The sequence below is a fragment of the Pantherophis guttatus genome, chromosome 2 (assembly GCF_059756535.1).
Source record: "Pantherophis guttatus breed Tessera chromosome 2, ASM5975653v1, whole genome shotgun sequence".
Classification (NCBI taxonomy): domain Eukaryota; kingdom Metazoa; phylum Chordata; class Lepidosauria; order Squamata; family Colubridae; genus Pantherophis; species Pantherophis guttatus.
Window position 1 is genome coordinate 11,410,666 of NC_142064.1, and position 25,280 is coordinate 11,435,945.

The following is a 25,280-nucleotide window of genomic DNA, read 5'->3' on the forward strand; positions in this document are numbered from 1 at the left end:
GTATTTTTAAATCCCGTTGCTTCTCAGGTCTTGATATAACTGTCTTTAAACAATCACTCGTTATTGGTAATGTAATGGAGAATGTTTCAAAAAAACTGGGGAAATGAATATACTGTCTTTGGCCATGGAAACAATGGGTGGCCGTCTTATTTTGTATTTTGTACTGTGTATCTATTTCTAACAACATTAAAGTTAAGCCATAAATTCTCCAGTGCTTCAATCCAAATCCGAACTCTACTTCGTAACACACAACTTAGGGTTCTGTACCAGAACTTAAAATCAAGATTTGAAGAGGTTATTCAAGTTCCCTAGTTCAACTTCTCTTTGGTAAGTTCCTTGACATATGGATCTGCAGCCTCTACTTGAGAAGGAACCTACCAACTCCAAGTGATTCCACAGTGATTCCACTGCTTTTACAGGTAGTCTTTGACTTGCAACAGTTGGGACCAGGAATTTCCGTTGCTAAGCAAAGTGGTTCCTAAGTGTGTTGCACTCTTACACTTACTTTATTGATTAACTCTGGGGCCATATCAAAGTGTTCCAGACACAAATTATTACTAAAATCTAATAAAAACAATTTAAAATGAAATTGGAAAAAAATACGATTTAAAATGAAATTGGAATAAAATAACAGTTTAAAATGAAATTGGAATAAAACACAATAATGTAATATATACCGTATTTTTCGGAATATAAGACACACTTCCCCCCCCAAAAAAGGCTGAAAATTTGGGTGCGTCTTATACTCCGAACGTAGCCCCACCTATCCACCGGCCCTCACCCTTTGGCCTCTGCCTCCCAGCAATTTGCTTCCTTGCAGCAAACAGCCTGTTTCAGTTTCAGCACAACCTGATTAGCACAAGCAGCTGATTGTGGTTGGATCGGCCTCCCAACCATCAGCTGTTTCAGACTGCAGGGACTGCCATTGCCGCCTCCGCGCACCCCATTTTCTGCCCACTTTTATTCCCGCCGCCCGAAACGGGTGGAAAATGGAACCCACAGAGGTTGAAAATGGGAAGCGGAGGCCGAAAATGGGAAGCGGAGGCCAAAAATGAAGCACACAGAGGCGGCAATAGGCTATGGCAATCCCTGCTGCCTGAAACAGCTGATCCTCGGGAAGCCGATCCAACTGACAATCAGCTGCTTGTGCTAATCAGGCTGCACTGAAGCTGAAACGGACTGTTTGCTGTTTGCTGCAAGGAGGCAAATTGCTGAGAGGCAGAGGCAGATTTTTTTTCTTGAGAAGACACAGCAAACAGAAACAAAAAAGAGCAGTGCCTTGTGTATTACTCTGGCAGTGTAGTGGAAACTCAAAAAGATGAAAAACAGCTGCAGAATTCACAACAGGTTTGGGAAACTTGGTGGGGTTCTCTTTCTTCATTTACGCCTCATTAAAGTAAGCAGGGAACACAGCAAGCAGAGGTATCTGGACCTCTCTTTTTTTTTCCTCCTCCCGCAAGATTCAACAATCTTTCAGTAGGGTTGATTATGGAAGATGGCATGAGAAGAGTGGTGGAACCATGTTCAGCAACTACCCGGATGCCTCTGATCAAAAATGCACCCAGTTTAGCTCCAACTATTACATCTCTTAGGGGACGCGGTAGCTCAGTCGCTAAGACGCTAAGCTTGTCGATCAGAAAGTTAGCAGTTCAGCGGTTCGAATCCCTAGTGCCGCATAATGGAGTGAGTTCCTGTTACTTGTCCCAGCTTCTGCCAACCTAGCAGTTAGAAAGCACATAAAAAATGCAAATAGAAAAATAGGGACCACTTTGGTGGGAAGATAACGGTGCTCCGTGCGCCTTCGGCGTTGAATGATTCCGGTCACATGACCACGGAGATGTCTTCGGACAGCGCTGGCTCTTCGGCTCAGAAACGGAGATGAGCACCACCCCTAGAGCCAGAAACAACTAGCACACATGTGCAGGGAACCGTTACCTTTTTTAATGTCTCCAGTAGAAATCCACCCCCTTCCAACTGGATTCAGTTATCTAGACAAAATTCCATCCAAGCACCAGTTTTCTCAACAGCAGAGTTTTCAACACCTCTCAGCCCTCTCCTATCATGAAGAAGTAGGACATCCCTCCTTCACTTCTATTAAAACGGCAAGCAACGAGAAAATGGAACACCAAACATGAGGTTTTTGTCTGAAGAAAAGATGGCACACCCACAGTTATGCCTGGAACACACTTGGCAGTAACTGGATGGAAACTAATCAAGGAGAAAAGCAACCTGGAATTAAGGAGAAACTTCCTAACGCCAAGGACAATCAATCAGTGGAAGGGCTTGCCTTCAGAAGTTGTGGGTGCTCCATCACTGGAGGTTTTAAAGAGGAGACTGGACAGTCACTTGTCTGAAATGGTATAGGACAGTGACGGCTAACCTTTTTCTCTTCATGTGCCAAAAGGGTGTGCGCGCATGCGCATACAACCCCCCCCCCACGCTCCTCCGGTGCATGCACACACAACCCCCATGCCTACTCAGCCTCCTGCACCATGACAGGGGGGCATTTTCATCCCCCCCCCAGGCTCCGAAGGGTTTCTTCGAGCCTCCAGGAGGGCTCCGGAGGCTGGAACAGGCCCGTTTCTGGACTTCCGGGAAGCCTGTTTTTCATCCTCCCCAGGCTCCGCACGGACCCTTCACTTACCTGGCATCCAAAACGGAGCGCGCAGAGACTCCTGGGAGCCTCCTGGGCCCAAAATTGGGCTGTGGGGGGGGGGTGCGCTGCACCCCCCCGCACTCCACCCCCTGCACATGCGTGCGACCCCTGCCCCCACACATACGCACACATCTCGCACATGTGCCCTGCCTCCTGTGCATCCCAAAAATCAGCTGGCTGGCGGGAGGCGCGCACGCATGCGCAGTGGAGCTGAGCTGGGCGACGGTTCGTGTGCCCACAGAGAAGGCTCTGCGTGACAGCTGTGGCACGTGTGCCATAGGTTCGCCATAACGGGTCTAGGATCTCCTACTTCAGCAGGAGGCTGCACTAGAATGCCTCCAAGGTCCCTTCCAGCTCTATTCTGATTATACTAGATGGTCCAGGACTTGGGGGGGGGGGAAGCTATCTTCCTTATGGACCCAACCTATCCCCATTAGCAGAGCCATCTAAAAGTCACCAACCTCTAAGTAAAACAGCACTGCAAGCTATTCTTGAGGTTGAATAGTCTGACTGGATTAAAGCAGTCAGAGTACATTCAAGCCTGATTGATTCTGCTCCCCTTCACAGAGGCCCACCTCTGAAGGTTGTACGGCATGCATCATTTTGTTTGCACAAGAGACAACTAAAAAGGTACAGAAGTCTTCTGAGGAAGAGAACAGGAAAGAGGCATAGAGAGAAGTGGCGGAAAAGGAAATTCAAGAGTACTTGCTTGGAGTTATTGAGATCAAATGTATTAAACAGGGAAGGAAGTCTTTCACAGCCAGATTGGCTCAGCAAACAAGTCAACAGACTCAAGTTTCTTCTGAAGGTGTGATCAAGAATGGCAGCTGTCTAGAGAGGAGAATAGTGACACTTCACATGAATAGAAGTTCCAGAGATTTTTCAACTCAGAATTCTACGATGCTTGTGATAAAGAAGTTGGGGAGGATGTTGGACCTGGATATTAAAAGACTACCAGTTGCACCAAAAAAAAAAGGGAGGGGAGGGGGAAACTGTCTTCCCAAGTCACATCCTCCTTCTTGCCTTCCTGCCTGCCTCCGGTTTGGCCATTCTTCTCAGCTGGGGAAGCCAAGACATAAAAGTTGTCCCTTAACATTTTGCCATCTTCCTTGAGCAATTCATACACGCATTCATTTCCTTTTAATTTGAATACTGTTCTCAGATCTTCATTAAGGTCTTTTTGTGAAGGTTTCTTCTGCTAGATTGCTTCCCCCCCGCCCCTTTGTGCTTTTCGTATTTTTATTGTCAGGAAATTCCATTCATTCTAAAGCAAACAATCATTATATGTAGCACGGTGAAATGGATGGCCTTGAGGAACAGAGGGCAGAACCATTACCAAAGACACAAAAGAAGAAGACACGGATTTAAGTCTGGGACAGGTAGAAAGTGTGCGCAAACATCTCAGATGGTTATAAAAGAAAAGAAGGGGAATCAGACTTACAATAATTGGAGCTAATCCAAATAAAAGTAGTCTTTAGTCTTCTATGGAGTTCATTTCTTGGTCTGGTCTGCCTCGCAGGACTGACATCAGCTCAATAAGCTAATTACCAACAACCTGACTTTCTTATATATCCCCTAAAGTCTTGGCTTACTCACAAAAAACAGTCATTTAATCACTCAGACAGGAAATCAGCTCTCAGGACCCAGTTCTTGCAACCAGCAGCTATTCAGGAGATGATCTTTTGACCCCTCTCACCATTGAATACACAATTCCTCAGAACACGCAGCTTCCTTGACCATTCTCTTTTCTCTTGGTTATCTTTTCCTCCTGTTGAATGAATTCCACTGGAAAATTCCTATTTACTCTCTCCGTGTTATGCAATCCTGATAATCAGGTATTGTTATTATCTGTGCCGTTTCCATCATAAATTGTATTTATAAATAAATCTGTGGCTGAAGAAAAGATACACAGCACTAGTATCTAAAAACTGTCTGACCTGGGCACTAAGTTCTCCACAGACAAGATAGTTCTCGAAGAGTTTCAGAAAGTATTACAATCATGTTGTGAATGCCCTTGAGAATTTTAACTTTGCAGGTTTTTTTCAAGCCCTTTTATTCAGCTCCACATTATAAAAAAATGAAAACAACCTTTACTGTTTTAAACCACGAGTTCCCTGTGGGTTCGGAACCTACGGAAATAGAATTTTAAAATAAAATTTAAGAATAAAAATGTTTTGAATATAAAAACATTCAAATTCTGGGGTGTATGGGGTTTGGGGTTTTTTGTTTTTTTTCCCTTACCCTATGGTTTAGGTAAACTACTGTTTTCCATGCTTGACATTACAGGGAACAGTTTAATAAGCAAACATTCTCTTCAATTTTAATTGCCATCTAAGACCGGTTAGAAAAATAAGTGAACACAGCAGAGTAGGTCGAAGGAAACATAAAAAGAAAATCGAAGGCAACGGGAATGGGGATACTTAGGCAGCATGTCTGGTAAAACAAGGGATGGGATTAAGAATGAATAATTAATACTGCAGACTGAATATGTAAGTAAGTGAATGGAATGAGATGGCTGGATCAGATGAAGAGAATTGAGAACTAAAATGCAAAGCGAATATATGATGGAAGAGTAAATGGGCCAAGAGGACGGAGTTGATGAAATCTTCAAAAGGAGAGTTGAGAATTTAAAAAAGGAAGTGCAATGTGTGAAGAAGTGTGTGAACATGGTGAAAACAAGGATGGTGAATAAGATTAGATTTCTTTCTCTTTTCTTCTATCTTTAGCTTATTTTGCTTACTGTTGCTTACTCTTTTCTAAAGTTTTGTTTATAACACTGTTAAGCAAAAGGGAACAGCAAAATATTAGGTACGTATGCAACAAATGACAAATGAGGTATGCAAGGTGTTTTCAAAGTGGCAGTCAATTCTTTGAAAACGTCTTGCATGCCTCATTTATCATTTTATTGCCATTTTAAAGGAACAGCAATAATATACACAGGAAATCTTATCAGCTTTGTGACTTAAAAATTGTTGTAAATTAATTTCCTGGATGATGTCCAAAGGAACTCTCTTCATTGAGTTCACTTTCATTTCCTTACTCAATAATCAGCTTTTTTTTTAAAAAAAAAAATCAGTCACTAAGATTAGTTATTAATAGTGACCTGACTATCTCATATAGTAGCATACCAAATATTTACTTTGGCATTTAGTCAATGAAATTCATACTCCTCTGGAATAATTCAAATCATATATAAAAAATTATTGTATTTCCAACAGATCAGGTATTTAAATTGGATTCAACATTTAAGTAATAGTCTGAAATATAAAGGTCAGAGTTATTGAGACTAGTACACTTACCGGTAATCAATCAGAAGATTAAAATAATTTCATTCCTAAAAAGCTGACGATGAAGTAAAAGATGTGCCTGCCTTGTCAACTATCAAATATTTGAATTCCAATAAATGCAAAGACTTTGCAGACCAAGGGTGCAAGTGTGTGCCAGAGATTCTTCTGTCGAAGTTCAGTAGCATTCAATCTCTTATTAGTTATTTCTCCACATTTTGTTCAAGGCTACAGAGACTTCAATGTTGCACTTTATGTTAAGAATGTTGGCTACGACACCTCAATCTACTTTTTTCATGGTTATTTTCGTAAGTGCCACCCAATTATGCCAATTCTTGATATAGTGCACCAAACAGTCGACTAACAAGTTTACTGGATGTCTTGTGGGAGCATTATTTTTAATTCAAGTGTTTGATTCATTCACATTTGCACTTGGAAGAGAGAAGCAAGGGCTCAATTCCTTATGAACATTCTGCAGAATAGGTCAAAGCCATCCCTGTTCTTACTCTCAATTGCATATTCTGGTGTTAGTATTTAAATTTCCAAGAAGATGTCATTCGTAGTGATCCCATGCACAAACTGTTATGCACACAGTTTGCTGTGAGTGATCCATATTTGGAGTGGACATGCATGTTCTGGGGTAACAACATTTGAGGTAGGAGTGATAAGCAGGGGGAAAAAATTCAAAAATCTTAGTACCCCTTGGCTTTAAGCACAACCTACCTAAGCAATCCACCTGTTCCAAGTAACAGACCCAACACAATCAAAACTCTTGAGGCCTGTGGCAGCCCTGAAGATGCTCCAAAATGGCTTCAGGGTTGACACCTGCCTGCTTACATGTCAGGTGCAAGAAGTCAGGAATCGGAATAGAGTTCAGAAATATTACAAGTTTATTTCATGCTACCTATACACAAGAATCTGAACTACTAATGGCCAAGGTGAGTTGGCGCAAGATAAAAGTCAACGGACTTTGGGGGGGGGGGATTGGACTTAGGTCTTTTACATGGGTACAGAGATTCCAAACTGATGATGCATTTGACCCCACCCTCAGGCTCAACCTGATCAGGTCCTACATTACTTTCCCCAGTCTCTCATTATCCATTTCCATTAGGCATGGAAACCAGCTGGATGACTTTAGGCCAGTCACTCTGTCTCAGCCAACCCAACTTTACAGGATTGTTGTTGTAGAGAAATTAGGAGGCCAAAGTATTACCGTGTTTCCCTGAAAATAAAACCCTGTCTTATATTTTTTGAAGCTTGGCCTTATTTTCGGGGAGATCTTATTATTTTGGGGCGCGTGGAGCAAGATGGGGATCCTCTTGCCATCTTATCTGATTTCCAGCTCTGTCTCCCTAACCCTAACCAGAGGAAATAGCGGGACCAGCTGCGCATGCGGTTAAATATTTTCGGGGAGGTCTTATTTTGGGGGAAACACGGTAGATATGTTCATCACCTTGAATTACATATACGGTGGTACCTTGGTACTCAATTGCTTTGAAACTCATCGAATTTGGTACTCAATGCATTTTAATGCAAACATTGTGTCCCAGTACTAGTTTGTTTGGTGTTCAATGCACAAGCTAGAACTTGTTGGTGTCAGCTGCCTTGTGACTCACTACATTATTCCTTATGGGAGAAATGTGTTTGGTACTCATCATTTTTGGTATTCATCGCACCTCCTGGAACCAATTAACAATGAGTACTGAGGTACCACTGTATAAAAAAGGCAGGATAAAAATACAACAAAATATTGTCTTGTTCACGCACAGAAGCCTTTTCAGAACTGTCTGGACCTGAGATTTCTAGCTGGAAGTTATCCCATTGTGCATGTCTAGCCACTCAGCTCCCATTTCTTCCTCACTTCTCCTAAGACTGAAAGCACTTAGTGGAGTAAGCATCAGTAGAGGAAAAAGTGAGTGGTTATATTAATACCCAGATGACCATTCAAAGAGTACTTTGAGAGGAGACAAAGAGATTGTGATTGATCGCTCCTGGTATTTGAACAGTACATGTGTTACATTCCTATGAAATATTCTTGATTTACTTTAGCTTCTAGACTTACCAGACCTACTAATGTGTTGATTGGATCCTGTGAGGCTGCCTACCACTGGAGTTAACTGGTGTGTGATGGTATATTTTCAGAATTGTCCAATTAGGCATAGAAGGGAACATCATTTCACACTTGGCTACGTGTTGATTTGACTGACTGCAACTGAAGTGTTGGAGACAATATGTTCTAACCTGTTTCATAGTACTTGTTCAAATGTGCGGCACTCCTTCCCACCTCTATAGACAACTGATAATGACCCTTGGCATTCTTGAGGATTCCAACATCCTCAGATACTTTTATCATACAGAATCTGTTCCCAGGGTTTATATTGCTGGTCAGAAATAACATCAGAAGGGAATTCTCTCTTAAAGTTGGGAGAATTGCCTACCATTGCTGAATACTTGATTATTAGATTGTAGTTTGCCCCAAAGTCACTGAACGACTTTGAACTAGTAACTCTTTTCTTATCTTACTGCACTGTTTTATTAATTTATTGTTTTTAATTGCTTTAACCATTTTATAGTTTTAGAATTGTAAACTGCCCAGAGTCACTTGGCTGAGATGGACAGCCATAAAAAAGGGAGGGAGGGAGGGAGGGAGGGAAGGAAGGAAGGAATTGTTGTGGGGAGAGTATAGGATAGAACACTACATATCCCATCCTGAGCTCCTAAATAAAAAACAGATAAATAAATCAATTAATGGGGAAAAGTGTGGCCTCAATCAAGTTTAGCAACACCCGAATGTTCTGAATTGATACAAAGATCCTGAGAAGATGTAAAGTAAATCTGGTATCATAGGCAAGTTATAACCTGAAGGTGCTATGAGTAGTCACTTCAAGCATGGATTACCTGTACTTCTTTTAACCTGAAGTAAACTATGAGTACTACAAGGTACTTCATTTAAGTTTCTAGGGGTCCTCACCAATCCAAAAAGGATCTGAAGAAGAAAGCCTGTGTTCCCATTAAGGCAAAGTATCCATATGCATAAGCATTTTGTTTCAGAAGAGGACTTAAAATACTGATCATAAATACATTTTGTCAGAATCCCTTCAATCTGAAACATACTGAATCCAATGGTCGAAGGGAAAACCTGGGGTGATAAATTACCTAGGGTAGGGAAAGCTATGTGAGTAGTCAGATCTAAATTATAGTGACTTCCATGCATAATAGGTAATAGTTGGGTGATACAACAACAGGGTAATGCTCATTGCAGTGGCCCCCTTCAGAAGCAGGAAGGGGAGAAGAGAAAGGCTGGATCTGTGGGTTTAGTGATGGTGGGTGATATTATATTTGTGGTGGTGGCAGGTATGCTGGTGGAAGCCCTAATGGAGGTGATCTCACCACATAAGGAGTTTATGAGAAAGAGGCTGAATATTTTTCCACTCAGGTGCTGTCACCTGTACTTTAAGGATCTCTTTGCATGGTTACTATTTCTGTCTCCGGCAGGAGATTTTGTGGGCAAGCAATTTCCACTTGTCAGTGTAGGCGAGATCAGCAGGTGATACTTTATCACTTGGGCTATGATTAGGGCTGATTACAAACTGAATGAGCTCCACGAACCTGGCACCAAAGATTTGGTTCTTAATAGAACCTTCTAGTAAAGAAGGCCCATGCCTTCCTAAAATTTCTAGCAGTATATATAGGTTATCAATAATACGGCCCTTTTCCAACTGACAAAGGTAGAGTGAGCACCTGCAAGCAAGGCATCATTTATTGCCAAAATTAGTACATTTGTGATAAAGGACCCTAGAGCAGAGTCCCCAACCTTTCTAGCTTGGTGGCCTGGCCTGGCGTGGGGGGCGTGGGGGGAGGGGGCATGAGTGGCAGGCGCATGGGTGCGTGCTCAGCTCCATTTGTGCAAGTGATGGACTCACACGCCCACTGCTCACACAAATGCAGCTTCATGCACAAGCAAAGGATGCTTGCACTTATGCACAAAGCTCCACTCATGCGAACAGAAGGTGCTTGTGTGAGCGTGCAAAGCTCCCCTTGTGCGAGCGGAGGGCACTCGTGTGCAAAGCTCAATTCTTTGAGCCTCGCCCATCTCTCCTGCGCTCCTGTTTCAAACAGACTGCGGCCTGGTAGTTGGGACCCCTGCCCTAGAGGATATATAGCAAACTTTTTGCACAAAAGGCTATTGCCACGATCACCTTAAAATAGCACACAATATAAAACAGAATCAGTAGCTCCTGTCAGGCAAAGTTTTCAATGAGGTTACTGGCTTACATGGTCTGCTCCTCAGAGTCAACTGGAGCTAGGTGGCTACAATAAATTGAAACAAACACATACACACATATATGTACCATATTTTTCAGAGTATAAGATGCACCAGATTATAAAATGCACCTACCTTTTTTGATGAGGAAAACAAGAAAAAGAAATCTGCCTCTGCCTCCCAGCAATTTTGCTTCCTTACAGCAAACAGCCTGCTTTACTTTCATTTTCATTTTCAGCATAGCTTGATTAGCACAAGGGGAAAAAAAATCTGCTCCAGAAATTTACCTCCTTGCAGCAAGCAGCAGAGGCCCACACAAAACAGCTGAGAGTTGGGAGGCCGATCCAATCAACTTGTGCTAATTACACTGTGCTGAAGCTGAAAGGAGCTGTTTCTTCTTGCTGCTTGTTGCAAGGAGGTAACTGCTGGGAGGCAGAAGCCAAAGGGTGGGGGCCAGTGGGTGGGCAGGGCTACATTCGGTGTATAAGACGCACCTAAATTTTTACCCCTTTTAGGGGGGAAAAAGGTGCGTCTTATACTCTGAAAAATATAGTATGCGTTTATTTCAATTTACCATAGCTATCCAATCCCAACTGACGCTGGGGGAGGGTACCAATAGAATCCATACAAGCAAATAAGACCTAAAACCATAGCGATGGCCCAGACAAAAGCAATCTCAAAATGACACAAATCAAACTAACGAACAAAAGCAAAACACAGTACCCCAAAATGGAAGGCTTTAACAATACATTAACCCCAGGCCAGGGACCAAAGCCAGTTTTAAGAGCTTGCTTGAACCCTAGAAGAGAGGACACGGTCCTTGTGTCTGGGGGCTGGGACAGAGGAGGAGAAGAAGAAGGGTGAGGCTGTGACAGAGAAGGTTTCCTTTCTCAGTCCTGCAAGAAGACAACATTTGAAAGAGGCGACCTGGAATGCACTTAACCTGTTGGAACACAGTGGGCGTGCACAAAGAACTGAAGGCAAGGATTCCCTTAGATAGTTAAGCCCTATGTCATACAGGGATTTATAAGTAGTAACTAGCAGCTTGAATTGTACTCAGAAACCAACTAGCAACCAATGCAACATAACTCGTCCAAGCGGAGTTCTTTATTGTTCTACAGACATCTATAGAAAAAAATCTTGCCGTACCGAAGACTGTACCTTCTGCATCTACAATACACTCCGTGTAACTATTTAGAGAAGGAAGGGGCTGTTTTCACCCTCTTTCTCTCACACGGTGCCTGGAGGCCGTACGGATCTGGATGGGGAGAAACAGGCTCAGGCTCAACCCATCCAAGACCGAGTGGCTGTGGTTTCCGACGTCCCGATATAGTCAGCTGGTGCCATCGCTGACTATTGGGGGCGAATCATTGGCCCCCACGGAAAGGGCTCGCAACTTGGGCATCCTCCTGGATTCACGGCTGCTTTAGAAGAGCATTTGACGGCCGTGACCGGGAGGATTTTTCATCAGGCTCGCCTGATTCGCCAGTTGCGTCCCTTTCTAGATCGGGACTCCCTACGCACAGTCACTCATGCCCTCGTCACCTCCCGTCTGGACAATTGTAACGCTCTCTACATGGGGCTCCCCTTGAGGAGCATTCGGAGGCTCCAACTGGCGCAGAGTGCGGCCGCGCGGGTGATTATGGGAGCGTCGTGGCGTTCCCATGTAACACTCTCCTGCGCGAGCTGCACTGGCTTCCGGTGGTCTTCCAGGTGCGCTTCAAGGTTTTGGTTATTACCTTTAGAGCGCTCTATGGCTTAGGACTTGGTTATTTACAGGACCTCCTGCTACCACCAATAGCCTCCCACCGGCCAGTACGCTCCCACAGAGGGGCTCCTCCGGGTGCCGTCAGCCAAACAATGTTGACTGGCGGCCCCTAGGGGGAGAGCTTTCTCTGTGGGGGCACCTACGATCTGGAATGAGCTCCCCCCAGATATGGAGGATCCCGAATCTGCGCACCTTCCGTCACGCGCTCAAGATTTTTTTATTTCATCAAGCTGGCCTGACCTAATTCTTTTCCCCTTTTAAATGTAAATTTTAATTTGTTTTTAAATTATTGAGTATTTTAAATTTGTCTCAGCCAAATTATTTAATTCGTTTTTATTCTACTTTAAATTTTTGTATTTATGTGTTTTATTCTGTGACTGTTCACCACCCTGAGTCCTTCGAGAGTAGGGCGGTATATAAATCCAATAAAAACAAAACAAACAAAACAAACATGGTATCTGGGCCGAGTTGCCTCTTACTCCTCTGGAATGTGTTGCCTCCCTCCTGGGGATCCACCTCCTCACTAGATTCTATCACACTTATCCTATCAACAACGTAAGACTTTGTAAGTAAGGACACATCTTTAATTTGGAGTGGTGATCAATGGGCCATGACATTTTGAATCAGCAGTAGCTTTCAGATGATCTTCAAAGGCAGCCCCATGTAGGGTGCATTTCTATAAAACCCCGTCACTAAGTGACCAGGGCATGAGTACATTGTTTGAAGGACAATTTCCCAAAGGAGGAAAGGGCACAACTACTCTTCAAAGACCCTTCTATCCCATTCCACCCTGACCCAAACAGCCTCCAAACAGAATCAGTGTATCAATAGTTGTTATTGTTGAATACATATATCTTTAAATAGGTTGGTTGTATCTAGCCTTAACTGAGCTTTGTTTAATGAAGCATTTTTCAAATGAGCTGGGACAGAACACTTTCCAGAATTCGTAGCATGCATGACGTTACAATTTTAGGCAAAAATGTATGGTTTACCATATTCTCTTTCATTTAAGCCTTCTAACATACTCATAAGTTCCTAATGCTATCATTTATCTTCTTTTAACGACCCCATAATCCCTTGCGGGGTGGAGTCTGGGCAACTGAAAGGAGCTGTTTACTGACCAGATGCCCTTCCTGTCACCAATGCGGAGTTTTGTTTAGCAGATATATTCTCATTGTGCCCAGAGAGAAAAATATCTGCCTCTACCTAGGATCGAACTCACAGCCTCCTGATTGTGAGGCGAAAGCTCTACCTCTAGGCCACCGCACCACTCATTTATGCTTTATAAATATTTATTCATATTAGATCTTTTGGGTTTTGTTTGGGTATTAATTACATCACTATATATACTGGGTTTTTTTTAAGAACGCCAGGACACATGAAGGAATCAGATCCGAGTGCATAATGTTCCAAAATAAAACTTCCATTTTTTTTTTTTAAATAAATGAATCCATATTCTCTTCTGGGAACACTTCCCAATTCATCATATATACAGCTTCCCTACTTGTCATTTTAAACCCACTAGGAAAAAATACCCAGATGTTCTTGATACTCAAGAAGAAAAGTAGACATCCCGGAACCAATATTGACAACTTAGACAAATTCTTATAGCAAATTTTGGCTTACAAAATTGAAGTTAATGTTCCAAATGGGAGGATGACATTTAAATGTGGTTAACTGATTGAAGAGCCAATATACCCTGGTAAATAAGTACTGCCATAACCAAAATATTGACAGATAAACAAAAGGGAAACAAGATTGCACCCTTGCTGTATACTTATTAAATTTCAGTCCATTTTGCTTTAGAAAATTCTTACCTTGGTATTGTAACACATTTTGTATTGCAGTTCTGGGTAGTGATTGCTTTTTCAAGCTCATCCAGTTGTCCCGTCTTCTTGAGCTTCTTGACCAAACTTTTCACTGCTTTTTCGCACCACTTTTCTTCCTGTCCATTCTGCTCACCTCCACCAGCACCTCCTGAGCCACCAGCCGATTTCTTCCACCCTAACAGTCTCTTCACAACCGGCGGGGTGAAGGGCAATATAGATGACATGGCCCAGTACGAATACACCTAACACAATTCAGCTGCCTTTCACGACCTATGGGGGAAAAAAGAAAGCCGTTAGAAGATATAATAGAATTCCTTAATTCTTCCATTGTATCCCGACAAAATGGAGATTTCTCCCGCTAATACTGTTATTGGATATGCGCTTAGTTCTAAGTATAAGATCTATTTTGTTTCCATGTAATAAATAGCTCAGATTGAAAGCATCTGCCAACTCTGAAGCTAGCCTGACTAAGGCCATCTTGGAGGCTTCAGTATTGCCACAATGGACCAATGGTTTCCAAAGATACAGATACAGAGTAACAGAGTTGGAAGGGATCTTGGAGGTCTTCTAGTCCAACCCCCTGCTTAGGCAGGAAATCCCTACACCACTTCAGACAAATCTCTTCTTAAAAATTTCCAGTGTTGGAACATTCACAACTTCTGGAGGCAAGTTGTTCCACTGATTAATTGTTCTAACTGTCAGGAAATTTCTCCTTAGTTCTAAGTTGCTTTTCTCCTTTGTTTCCGTGTGTTGCTTCTTGTCCTACCCTCAGGTGCTTTGGAGAACCCCTTTCTTCTTTGTGGCAACCCCTGAGATATTGGAAGACTGCTATCATGTCTCCCCTAGTCCTTCTTTTTTATCAAACTAAACGTCATCTCAAAGATGAGGGTGAATTAAAACCTAGAATTCACACTAGACCAGGCTTTTGCAAATTTCCTGCGCTGTAGTTGTGCACATTTCAACTCCTAGAATCTTCTAGCATTAGTTATATTGGCTAAAAATTTCACAGCGCTGGTCTACCTCTTTAGGTTTTATCCAGGCTGAGAAGGCTAAGACAAGCTAAAGTGTGGTGCTAAAACTTAAAAGCTCACATAGGAAGCTACTGTTAGGTGCAAGATGCCTCCTTTGCTTGATACTAGAAATCTATTTCTATCAATTCACAGAGAGAGTAAATCCCATTCCTTCCTAGTACTGATGATGTGACCTAAGCTGGGTAATAAAATGTCTGTAAGAAAAGAACCAAGCTCAAAGAGCACCAAGCATCGCATAGTTCAAACCCGAGCTACAAATATTCTCTTCTATTGACAGTTACTTAAAGCTGATGAGTGCATTTTCTACCCTAAAATATTGGAATTTCAATTTATCACTTACAATACTAGATGCAATGCATGTATTACAAGAAAATAAATGTATGTAACTGTTGAGAGCAAAACATTTTGACATATTTTATATATAACTGTCAATCCTAAAAAAATATGAAATTTATACAAAAGGGGAAACCTAGTGTCACTTTTGATTAGTAGAGAAAAAAATCAATATTTCTTGAATCCCATCTTTAATATCTAGAAACATTACTTTTTCAATCTTTCAGTATAATTATTTTACTATTCTTAACACCCAACAGATCCAAAGTTCCTCAAAACAGGTCAAATTCCACAATTTTGGTTATAATTCAACACAGCTACCACCTATTTTTAAAATAGAATTTTTCCATACAGTTATATATTCATATGGCTCAGCATCAAAATCAAACCTATAAAGGTTGGTATATTTTATATTTAAAGTTCTTCTCCTGCAATTCCAGCAGCCAGGAGCTACTGGATGCCCAAATTTCAGCACATGGGCAATATAGGCACAGAAGCCTCTTCAGATGAAATGAATCGCTAGGAGAGGCTTCCAGGGAACTCTGAAATTTTTAAATATTTAACCTCACATTTTTACTGTAATGGGGAAAAATGTATACACATACACCCCTGCATATGCATAAACAAACCACATATTTTTAAACAATCTAATTATTATGATCACGTCAAGATGTCTTAGAATTTACATTTAAATCACATAATCAGAAAAAATGTTTATATTAAACAATTTGTCCTATCATTGCTATATTCCATCATACATCAAGTAAAATAATCACAACCAGAAGCAATGGCTGGTAATAATTACTGAAAGGGAGGAATGGAGAGAAGGGGTAGAAAATGTGTAAACTGACACCCCTGGTTCTTGTTTATTATATATTCAGAAAAACGCAAACCTCTAAGATTCACAATATTGCACAGACCAAGCAAGAATTTCTGTGCATAGGATAAGCAAAACTGTATCACTATTCATGGTTTGGCATCCAGATTTCATTTAGTAAAGGAATCCCTTCCATTCTCCAAAGCTCAGTTCAGCATCAGCTGGGGTGACAATGAGTCATGCACCGTCTCTCAGCCCTAGGAAGAAAGCAGTAGCAAACCATTTCTGAAAATAATGTTGAGAAAACTGCAGGGATTAACTCAAGGCGTTCGTCAGGACTGACCTGAAGGCCTAGTCTTTGTTTCAAAAAGCCATATATATGTATATCTATATGAATTGTTTTGCACAAATGTCTGTGTGTGTTGGGAAGTTATTCATGAGTTCAAATGCCATTTCAAAGAATGGCAAGGGAAACTGTGGCATTAACAGCTAAAACGATGCCTTGAATTTGTGCATAAAAGCTTTTTCTCCTGCAAGGTACAATATACTACTTACAATCAAAATATAATTTATGAAGTTCCCTGTAATATAAGCATGATTCTGGGGGTGGGGGGGAATCTATTCTATATAATTGTAGATAGGATGTAATCCAATTAATCTAGTATTAATTATTGAAGGGACTCCCTCTCCCTGGTTACATCCGGTGGTGAAATCCAAAATTTTTTACTACGGGTTCTGTGGGCGTGGTTTGGTGGGTGTGGCAGGGGAAGGATACTGCAAAATCTCTATTCCCACCCCACTCCAGGGGAAGGATACTGCAAAATCCCCATTCCTTCCCCACTCCTGGGAGAAGGATATTGCAAAATCTCCATTCCCACCCAACTCTGGGGCCAGCCAGAGGTGGCATTTGCCAGTTCTCTGAACTGCTCAAAATTTCCACTACCGGTTCTCCAGAACCTGTCAATACCTGCTGGATTTCACCCCTGGTTACATCTACCCATCTCACCAGGAGAGACTTGTTATGGATCCTGCCTGCTAAGGAGTGCCATTCGATGGGACCCAAAGGATGAGCCTTCTCTGCTCATCCTACCCAACCTATGGGACATTGTAACCCCCTGCCCCAAAGTGAGATTGGCCGAGAGCCTCCCGATTTTCTGGAAACCTCTTAAAACCCGAGTTTTGTCAGCAGGTTTGGGGATCCCATAGAAGTGGGGAGCCCCTGAAATGCTACATGATAGGAAAGATCTCAAAGGCTTTTAGTCTCCCAGGGTTTTAGTTATATTTATGTTTTAAAGTTTTTTTTTAATTGGTCTGTTTTTATTACATGGCCCCACTCCCAGAGTCACATCCATGTGACCGGCAGCCATATAAAGGTGACATTTTTTAAAAAAAAAACCTACAATAAAACAATACAATAAATGAGCTAGAATGTATTTATATTCCTTATGTAAAATCATGCACGGCTCATTTAGCAACCTCCTTGCTTAGCAACAGGAATTCTGGTCTCAATTGTGGTCGTAAGTTGAGGACTACGTTTAGTCAAATTGATGGTTTGGCTGACCCCTTTTAATGCTGTAAAATACATTATGCTGCAGCCACAATTATTTTGGTTTTAAATAACTTCCGGGTACCAGGAAGAGCTGCAACCATCGTGACTTTTTAGTCTCTTTTTCACCAGTCCCCACGTATTTTAGAAGTTTCCTCTTCAGAAGTCAAAAGTAACTATGTTGGAATGGGCTGGTAATTTCCCACTTCCTTCTATTTCTTAGAATTGCACCATGAGCCTTTTGGCAACAACTCCCCATGTTGTGCAATGTGCCACCCTTTGAAATTCACTGGCGAATAGGATAATAAAGAAAATACTATGGAATTATTTCAGGACTAACTTTAAAACGGGGTGGATAAAAATCTATGATTTTTTTTTTTAAATCAAAAAAATCAATTTTTAAAATTTTTATTCAATTTATTTTAATAAAATGATTTTAGAGTAAAAATCTATCTAAAGATAGTTTTAAGATCCATTAATAATTTAGTCTACTCAGCATGAAATAGAGCTTAATTATGTAGCATGAGGCTGTATATTCTGCAATATCTGTCAGGGACTGTCAGTAAGTCAACGGCAGGTCAGAGGAGCTGCTGCGGGACAGAGATGACAGTTGCTCTTTAAAAATCGTGATTTAAATCAAGTTGATTTAAATAAAATCCACCTTGCCTTAAAACATTTAGTTCTTCAGATCAAAGGAAGGCCATTGTCCTCAAGATGAACCACCAAAATAGATAGATAGATAGATAGATAGATAGATAGATAGATAGATAGATAGATAGATAGATAGATAGATATAAGATAGAGATATATAGATAGCATGTACAATTTATGTATTGCATCAACTGCTCTCAAAATCTTTAGTCGATCTTTAGTAAAATCCTGGCATATATTAGTAAGAACATGTGTATACAGGTTGTCCTCAACGTACAACTGCTCGTTTAGTGACCATACAGTTAAAACAGCACTGGAAAAAAAGTGACTTATGACCGGTTTTCATACTTATGACCTTTGCAGCAGCCCCATGGTCATGTGATGAAAATTCAGATGCTTGGTAACTGACTCATATTTATGACAGTTGCAGTGTCCCGGGGAGTCATGTGATCACCTTTTGCAACCTTCTGAAAGCAAAATTAACGGGGAAGCCAGATTCACTTAACAACCGTGTTACTAACTTAATAGCTGCAATGATTCACTTAGCAACTCTGGCAAGACAGGTCGTAAAAGGGGGAAAAAGTCATTTAACGAATGTCTCACTTAACAACAGAAATTTTGGGCTCAATTGTGGTTGTAAGTGTTTTGATGTTCTAACAAAGTTTAGTATTGCTTGTAGCTTTACAAAAGTAGTAGTTAAATCATATTAAAAGAGCAACATACAACTTTTAGAAAGCAATATTTATAGCTCACTTAGCAAGTCAAGCTCTTGATGCTTCCAATTACAAATTTGCATGCATGATCCATTAATACAAAGTAATCTGAAAACTGCATCTTAAAACTCTTAAAACTGTATATACTGTTGCCAAAACTACAGAGAACAGGCAGCATTTCTTCAACTATAAGTCCCGAGTCCATTGTTGCTCTCCAGATCAAGGGTCATTTATGAATATGCAAGTCCAGACTCTTATTTTTCAGAAATGAGTTACGTTTTGCAAATGAATGTAGATGTTGAGATAGTAATACAGTATATTGACAGTGCAATATATAAGGCCAAGAGAATAAGGCAGCCAACCAATGCTTCTGGCCCTGCCCTAACATTCAAATAAACTGGCACAGGGATCATTCAAAACAGTTTCATTACAAGCTGAAGAGCGAGCTTTGAGAAAAAAAATTAGGTAACATGCATAATCACGAACGAAGGTGAACGGACGTATCCCAGGATAATATTGCAGGATCCAAACTGGGTCTATCACCAGGACCAGAGGTTCAGTCTTCCAAGTTTTTGGACTCGTGCTGGAGCTCATCCTCAGGGAACTTCTCTCTAGCAGACACACACTGCTAAATTCCCTAGGATGGGTTCCAGCATAAGTCCAAAAGCTCAGAACACTTAACCGCTGGTTCCGGTGATTGACCCAGATTGGATCCTGCAATATGCATGATCCATATAAATGTTATCTTCAATGCAGGAAAGAAAACTTACTCCAGAGGAATGCCTTTTCTTCATACAAAAACAGAAATCAAGATTTTAAAAATGTAAATGTATGTCTAACAATGCATACAGCATGTTTAAAACCCAGTGTATCAATACTATTCTGCAGAAGAGTTATGCGATTCTAACTAAAGCAAAGCAAAGCGTATAACTCTGCATGGTAATAAACAGAGTATCTATCCATCCATCCATCTATCTATCTATCATCAATCAGATTTATACAGCTTCACATTCCACCAGAAACAATGGGAAGAGCACAAGATAAACATATTTAGAAAGTGTAATAATAAATACAACAAAAAACAAAGATATAACCCTAGGAATAAAAATGGCCACCTCAGCAAATCTCTGGTATCTTGAGAGCTCTAGATCTGATCACATAACCTGGTCTTGAGGGCTTTTTGGAATATTAAAAGGGATGGAACTAACCTAATTTCAGGGTGAAGGATAAGGTGGACTCCAGACCAAAGAAGGCATATCTTCTGTGACCCATCAATGGAACCTACAATGTACCCTATCTGCTAGTGCTCATGAGGTGGGCTGATATAACAGGTGGGAAGGATCCCTCAGCCTGGCCCCATGCAATGAAGGGCTTTAAAGGTTAAAATCAGCACCCTGAATTGGGCCTGGAAGCTAACGATCAGCCAACGCAACCCTCTTGAGTAAAGATGTAACATGCGCTGTTCTAGGAGTGCATCAAACTGCCTACCACCCTGTTCCAGCTGAAGCTCCCAAATTACTCTTCAGCAGTGGTGGGTTCCTCCCGGTTCCGCCAAGCCAGTAGTGGTGACGATATCATGTCACCAAACCGGTTCTCCCCTCTGCCCCCCCCCACATTATTCTTACCTTTTATTTGGCCCCACCCCCGATCTATTGCTGCCTCCTGAGTCCCAGCTGATGGCTAGAGGAAAAAAAACTGTTTAAACTCTTGCCAGGGGGCTTCAAAGTATTAAAAGAAAACAAATGAGTAGACCGATGCCTGCAAAAATAAATGGGTAGACCAGTGCCTGAAAAAATAAATGGGTAGATCGGTACAGCTCTGCAAGCAGTTAAAAGCCTGGTAGACCAGTACCTCTGCTAAATCCTAAATAATTGTCATATGACCATCAAGCCACGCCCACAAAATAAGCCACGCCCACAGAACCAGTAGTAAAAAAATTTAGAACCCACCCCTGCTCTTCAGGAACACACTGCCGTAGTCCAGTCTGGGGGTGATTAGGCCATGAGTGACTGTAAGCATCTTAGGTATCTTGGAAAGATTCTTTTTCTGTCATAACAGCTTTAGTAAGTTATTGCCGTCTGTGAGAATGAAGCAGTGTGGGACAGCGGTTAAGGTGTTGACTGGCACTGAAAACATACCCACAATTTATTCACATCCAAGGAAGCTTCCTCATCAATTCAAGTTAACCCCTCTTTCTCAGCCCAACTTTCTTACAGGTGTTATTGAGGGGGAGAATGGGAGGAGAGGCATTGCATATGCCACCATGAGATCCTGAACAAAAGGTGAGATACAAATCTAACAAAAAAAAATTACACCCTAATCCTTTTAAAATTACTTTAAATTAGTACTCTTGTCAACTGTGACAAACAACTTCAGTAATTAGATACTGAATGAAGTAATATTTTCTTTAAAGATTAAGGTTAAGATCTCCTTTGAATCAAGCTTAACTCTTAGGTAATTTTTTACTTCATCCCACTGCTACATTGCAGGATGTGTTGTTTTTTTTTCAATTTAGCAATCTGCCCTACAGCCCTGATATTCGTTGAAAACTCCCACACGATTACAACTAGTTTAGTGCCGAAGCTCTAAAGTCAACCAGGAGGTGCCATCCGTTGAGGCAGTATCACTTTAACCTATCCTAAATCCAAGTTAACTCAATTTATTGGTAGGTACAGGGAGTCCTTGACTTACAACTACAAGTGGGACTGGGACTGGTCTCATTAAGTCAGTGAGGTTGTAAAGAGAGACATCACATGACTGCACCCCAACTTCTGACAGCAATCACAGCACTCCCCACTGTGGTCACTAACCGAGAATTGTGAGCTAAGTGAGTCTTTCTTTGAGTAGCCACCCCAATCCAAACCATTCCAGGGTGGGTCCCTCCCAGTTCCTTAACCTTATGGCTCCCAACTCCCCCACCTAACTCCCACTTTGCTCTGCCCTTTGGCCTCCCTGCACCCTGCCTCAAGTGCCCTAGCAGCACCCCAGTAAGTGCCCACAAGTGCTCGTTTGCCGAGATGCCTTCTCCCCCAGTCCCACATGGCACCACAGTCTAACCAGCAAACACACCAAGGATTCTTCACACCATAGAGCACCCCAGTTTTGGTCACCTACAAAAAAAAAAAATTGTTGAGACTCTAGAAACAGTGCAGAGAAGACCAACAGAGCTGAGTAGGGGACTGGAGGCTAAAACATATGAAGAACGGTTGGGCATGGCTAGTCTAGTGAAGAGAAGGACCAGGGGAGACATGATAGCAGTCTTCCAATATTTAAGGGGCTGCCACAAATAAGAGGCAGTAAACTAATATTTTCCAAAGCACCGCAAGGGAAGACAAGAAACAGTAGATGGAAAGTAATCAAGGAGAGAAGCAACCTGGAATTAAGGAGAAACTTCCTAACAGTGAGAACAATTAACCAGAGGAACGGTTTGCCTCCAGAACTTGTGGGTGCCCCATCACTGAAGGTTTTTAAGAAGAAACTGGACAGCCACTTGTCTGGAATAGTATAGGGTCTCCTGTTGAAGAAGACCTCCAAGGCCCCTTCCAACTCTTTTATTTTGATACTCTGTTTCACTGGTATCAATTGCACTTCTGGTTTTCTGTAAAACTGCCCATGGTGAACTATGAACTTGCTTAATGACATTTGCTTAATGACTAAAATGCTTGTAAAATAAAGTTGGTCATGTGACGGATTCATTTTATAACCATTACAACTTACAACTATGATGGACGGGATCCAGTATGGTCATATATTCAAAGCTTCAAAAAGCATGGATGGCTTTCCATGCCCACCTCAAGACTGGAGTAGTCACCACTCCTTGAGATTTAAACTATATTTTCAATCTATTTTCCAAAGCACCTGAAGGCCAGACAAGGAATAGTCGATGGAAACTGACCAAGGAGAGATTCAACCTGGAAATAAGGAGAAATTTTCTGACAGTGAGAACAACAATCAACCGATGGAACAGAAGCTGCCTTTGGAAATGGTGGGAGCTTCATCACTGGAAGCTTTCAAGAGGAGACTGGACTGCCATCTGTCGGAAATAGTGTAGGGACTCCTGCTTGGGCAGGGAGGGGTTGGACTGGATGACCTACAAGGTCCCTTCCAACTGTGCTATTGTAAGTGTTCTTTTTGCTCCCCAGCCTACTTCAGCAAGCGCCCCCTTGTCTTCACCCTATATCACTTCAATGTGCAAGGTACTATTTGTCGCAGGACAGTTTCCCCTTTCAGGAAAAAGTGAAAGAAGAACTAAAAATTTCATTTCCTGCTTAATGTCTATCGAAAATGAAAGGGCAGTTCATTTTCATGCTGCAGGTGACCTGCCCACATTACCTGAGAAAAATAGCAAGATCTCTCCTCCAGAGTAAGCAGGAAGCATTTTTCTCACTTCCGGTCAGTCACCAAAGAGAAATTGTGCAATTGGAGAACTTGGCCGTCTGGGCTCTTAAATAGAATACAGGTAGTCCTTGACTTACATTTTTAGTAACCGTTCGAAGTTACGACAACACTGAAGAAAAATGACTTTTTTTTTAATTTTAAATATTTTATTCGTTTTAAAAGTAAAACAATGGACATTGCTCAACTGAGATATGTAAATTTGTATATAGATCAAGGAATAGATTACTTATTAACTTGATTTAGACTCAAATGTTAGAAACCAGAGACGTTGAGCAAGAAAAATGACTTATGGCCATTTTTCACACCTATGATAGTTGCAGCATCCCCCCATGGTCACGTGATTTACATTCGGATGCTTGACAACTGACTCACTTTTATGATGGCTCCAATGTCCCGGAGTCATGTGATCCCCTCTTGCGACCTTCTGACAACCAAAGTCAATGGGGAAATCAGATTCGCTTTAAGAACCGTGTTATTAAGAACTGCAGTGATTCACTTAAAAAATGTGGCAAGAAGAGCCGTAAAATGGGGCAAAACTCATTTAACAAATATCTCACTTAGCAACATACATTTTGGTCTCAATTGGGGTTGTAAGTTGAGGACTATCTGTAATAATAATTCTTAAATAGAATTCTTTTCAAAGCAACCATGAATGCTTCGTAGGCTGGCACTTGCTGAGGTAGCTGAGCCTTCCGGGGGCATGGCAAGCGGCCCCATACCTGTGCAGTTCTGGGATTGCTTGTCACCAAACAAGCCGAGGCAGCAGGAGGTCCAAAAGAGCATTGATGGGAAGAGATGGGGGAGGGTTGAAGTGCCCTGTGGTTTTAAGAGCAGGTGAGCTGCCAATCACTGGAATTTCAACTGCATGACTACCAGGGCACTGCAGCGGTCATAATTTCGGCCATGAGTCATAGATGTCCATTTTTCCAGCATTATAGTAAATTCAAACAATAGCTGAACAAAAGGTTGTTAAGGTGAGGATTACCTGAAAGCCTACACAGAAGGAGAAAGAAAAAAAAGGGGAAAACAGAAGGAAGAACGTGTGTTGGACATGTTCATCGCCTTGAGTTATTTGCAAAAATAATAAAAGCAGGATGCAAATAAATAAATAGCCCTTTTATTATATTCGGCCTATGATACAGAAATATCCCCAGAAAGTTTTACTTGTCTTGACTTGGGAACAGATAAGTTAAGACTCTATGAGGTTTAGTGGTGTCAGGTCTGGATCGTTTACTGCGCAAGGATTTGTGGCTAATTCCCTGCCTCCTCCCTGGCTGGGTGGGCATTTCCCAGGCACCCAATAAAATATGCCTCCTCCTAAAAATGGTTAGAAGAACATTTTGCAAAGAAAACTAAGATGAAAAACATTTTCTTCACATTCAGAATAGGAAACCAATCAGAGAAGGAGCATTAAAAGTGTGCTAATAAAGATAGAAAAACAGCAGCGAAGCTTAATGAGTCAGTCTCCGCTACTGAGGATTTAGAACAGATTCCTGCATACAACACTTTTTCAAGAAGACTTTCAGATGAACTTAGGCAAACGGAGGCAATGTTAACTGAAGTTATAAGCCAAACTAAAAATAAATCAATTCTAGGTCTGGAGGACACCCACCCAAGAGTTCTTGAACTTACTTATGGAATAGTTGATCTTTCACAAAAATACATAATTTCCCTTTTACAATCTGTCTTTGAGACTGGAAAATAGAAAATGTGGCCCTGAAGTTTAAAAAGAGATCACAGAGTTGAAGTTAAATCATTTTAACATCTAAGAAATGGTTAAAGAGAGTTCAAAAAGAAAATAAGCAAACACAAAGAACGAACCTTTATAAAAAAAAGAATCAATGTGACAAAGATAAAAGTCTTACCTCACTCATCTTGAAGATTTACCTAAAAGCATCAACAACCATATGGACAAAAATGGTCCAATAAATATTACATATTTCCATTTTTTAAAAAGGTATTTGAAAAATCCATTCATCAAAGGCTCGTG

At 41.4% G+C, this 25,280-nt stretch overlaps 1 protein-coding gene across 29 annotated transcripts in view; it reads right to left on the bottom strand.

The window, feature by feature from the left end:
• Positions 1-25,280, bottom strand: part of SMAD2 (SMAD family member 2) — a 53,913-nt gene that overhangs the window by 22,477 nt on the left and 6,156 nt on the right. For 20 of the 29 annotated variants that reach the window (XM_034403876.2, XM_087885539.1, XM_087885528.1 and 17 more), the window contains one exon: positions 13,790-14,071. In XM_034403876.2, the coding sequence (XP_034259767.1) occupies positions 13,790-14,025 (236 nt within the window). In that variant the 5' untranslated portion in view covers positions 14,026-14,071. Of the gene's footprint in view, positions 1-13,789; positions 14,072-20,841; positions 20,971-22,609; positions 22,804-25,280 lie in introns of those variants that run through there. The other 9 variants (XM_087885527.1, XM_087885523.1, XM_087885519.1 and 6 more) reach the window with 3 other exon arrangements.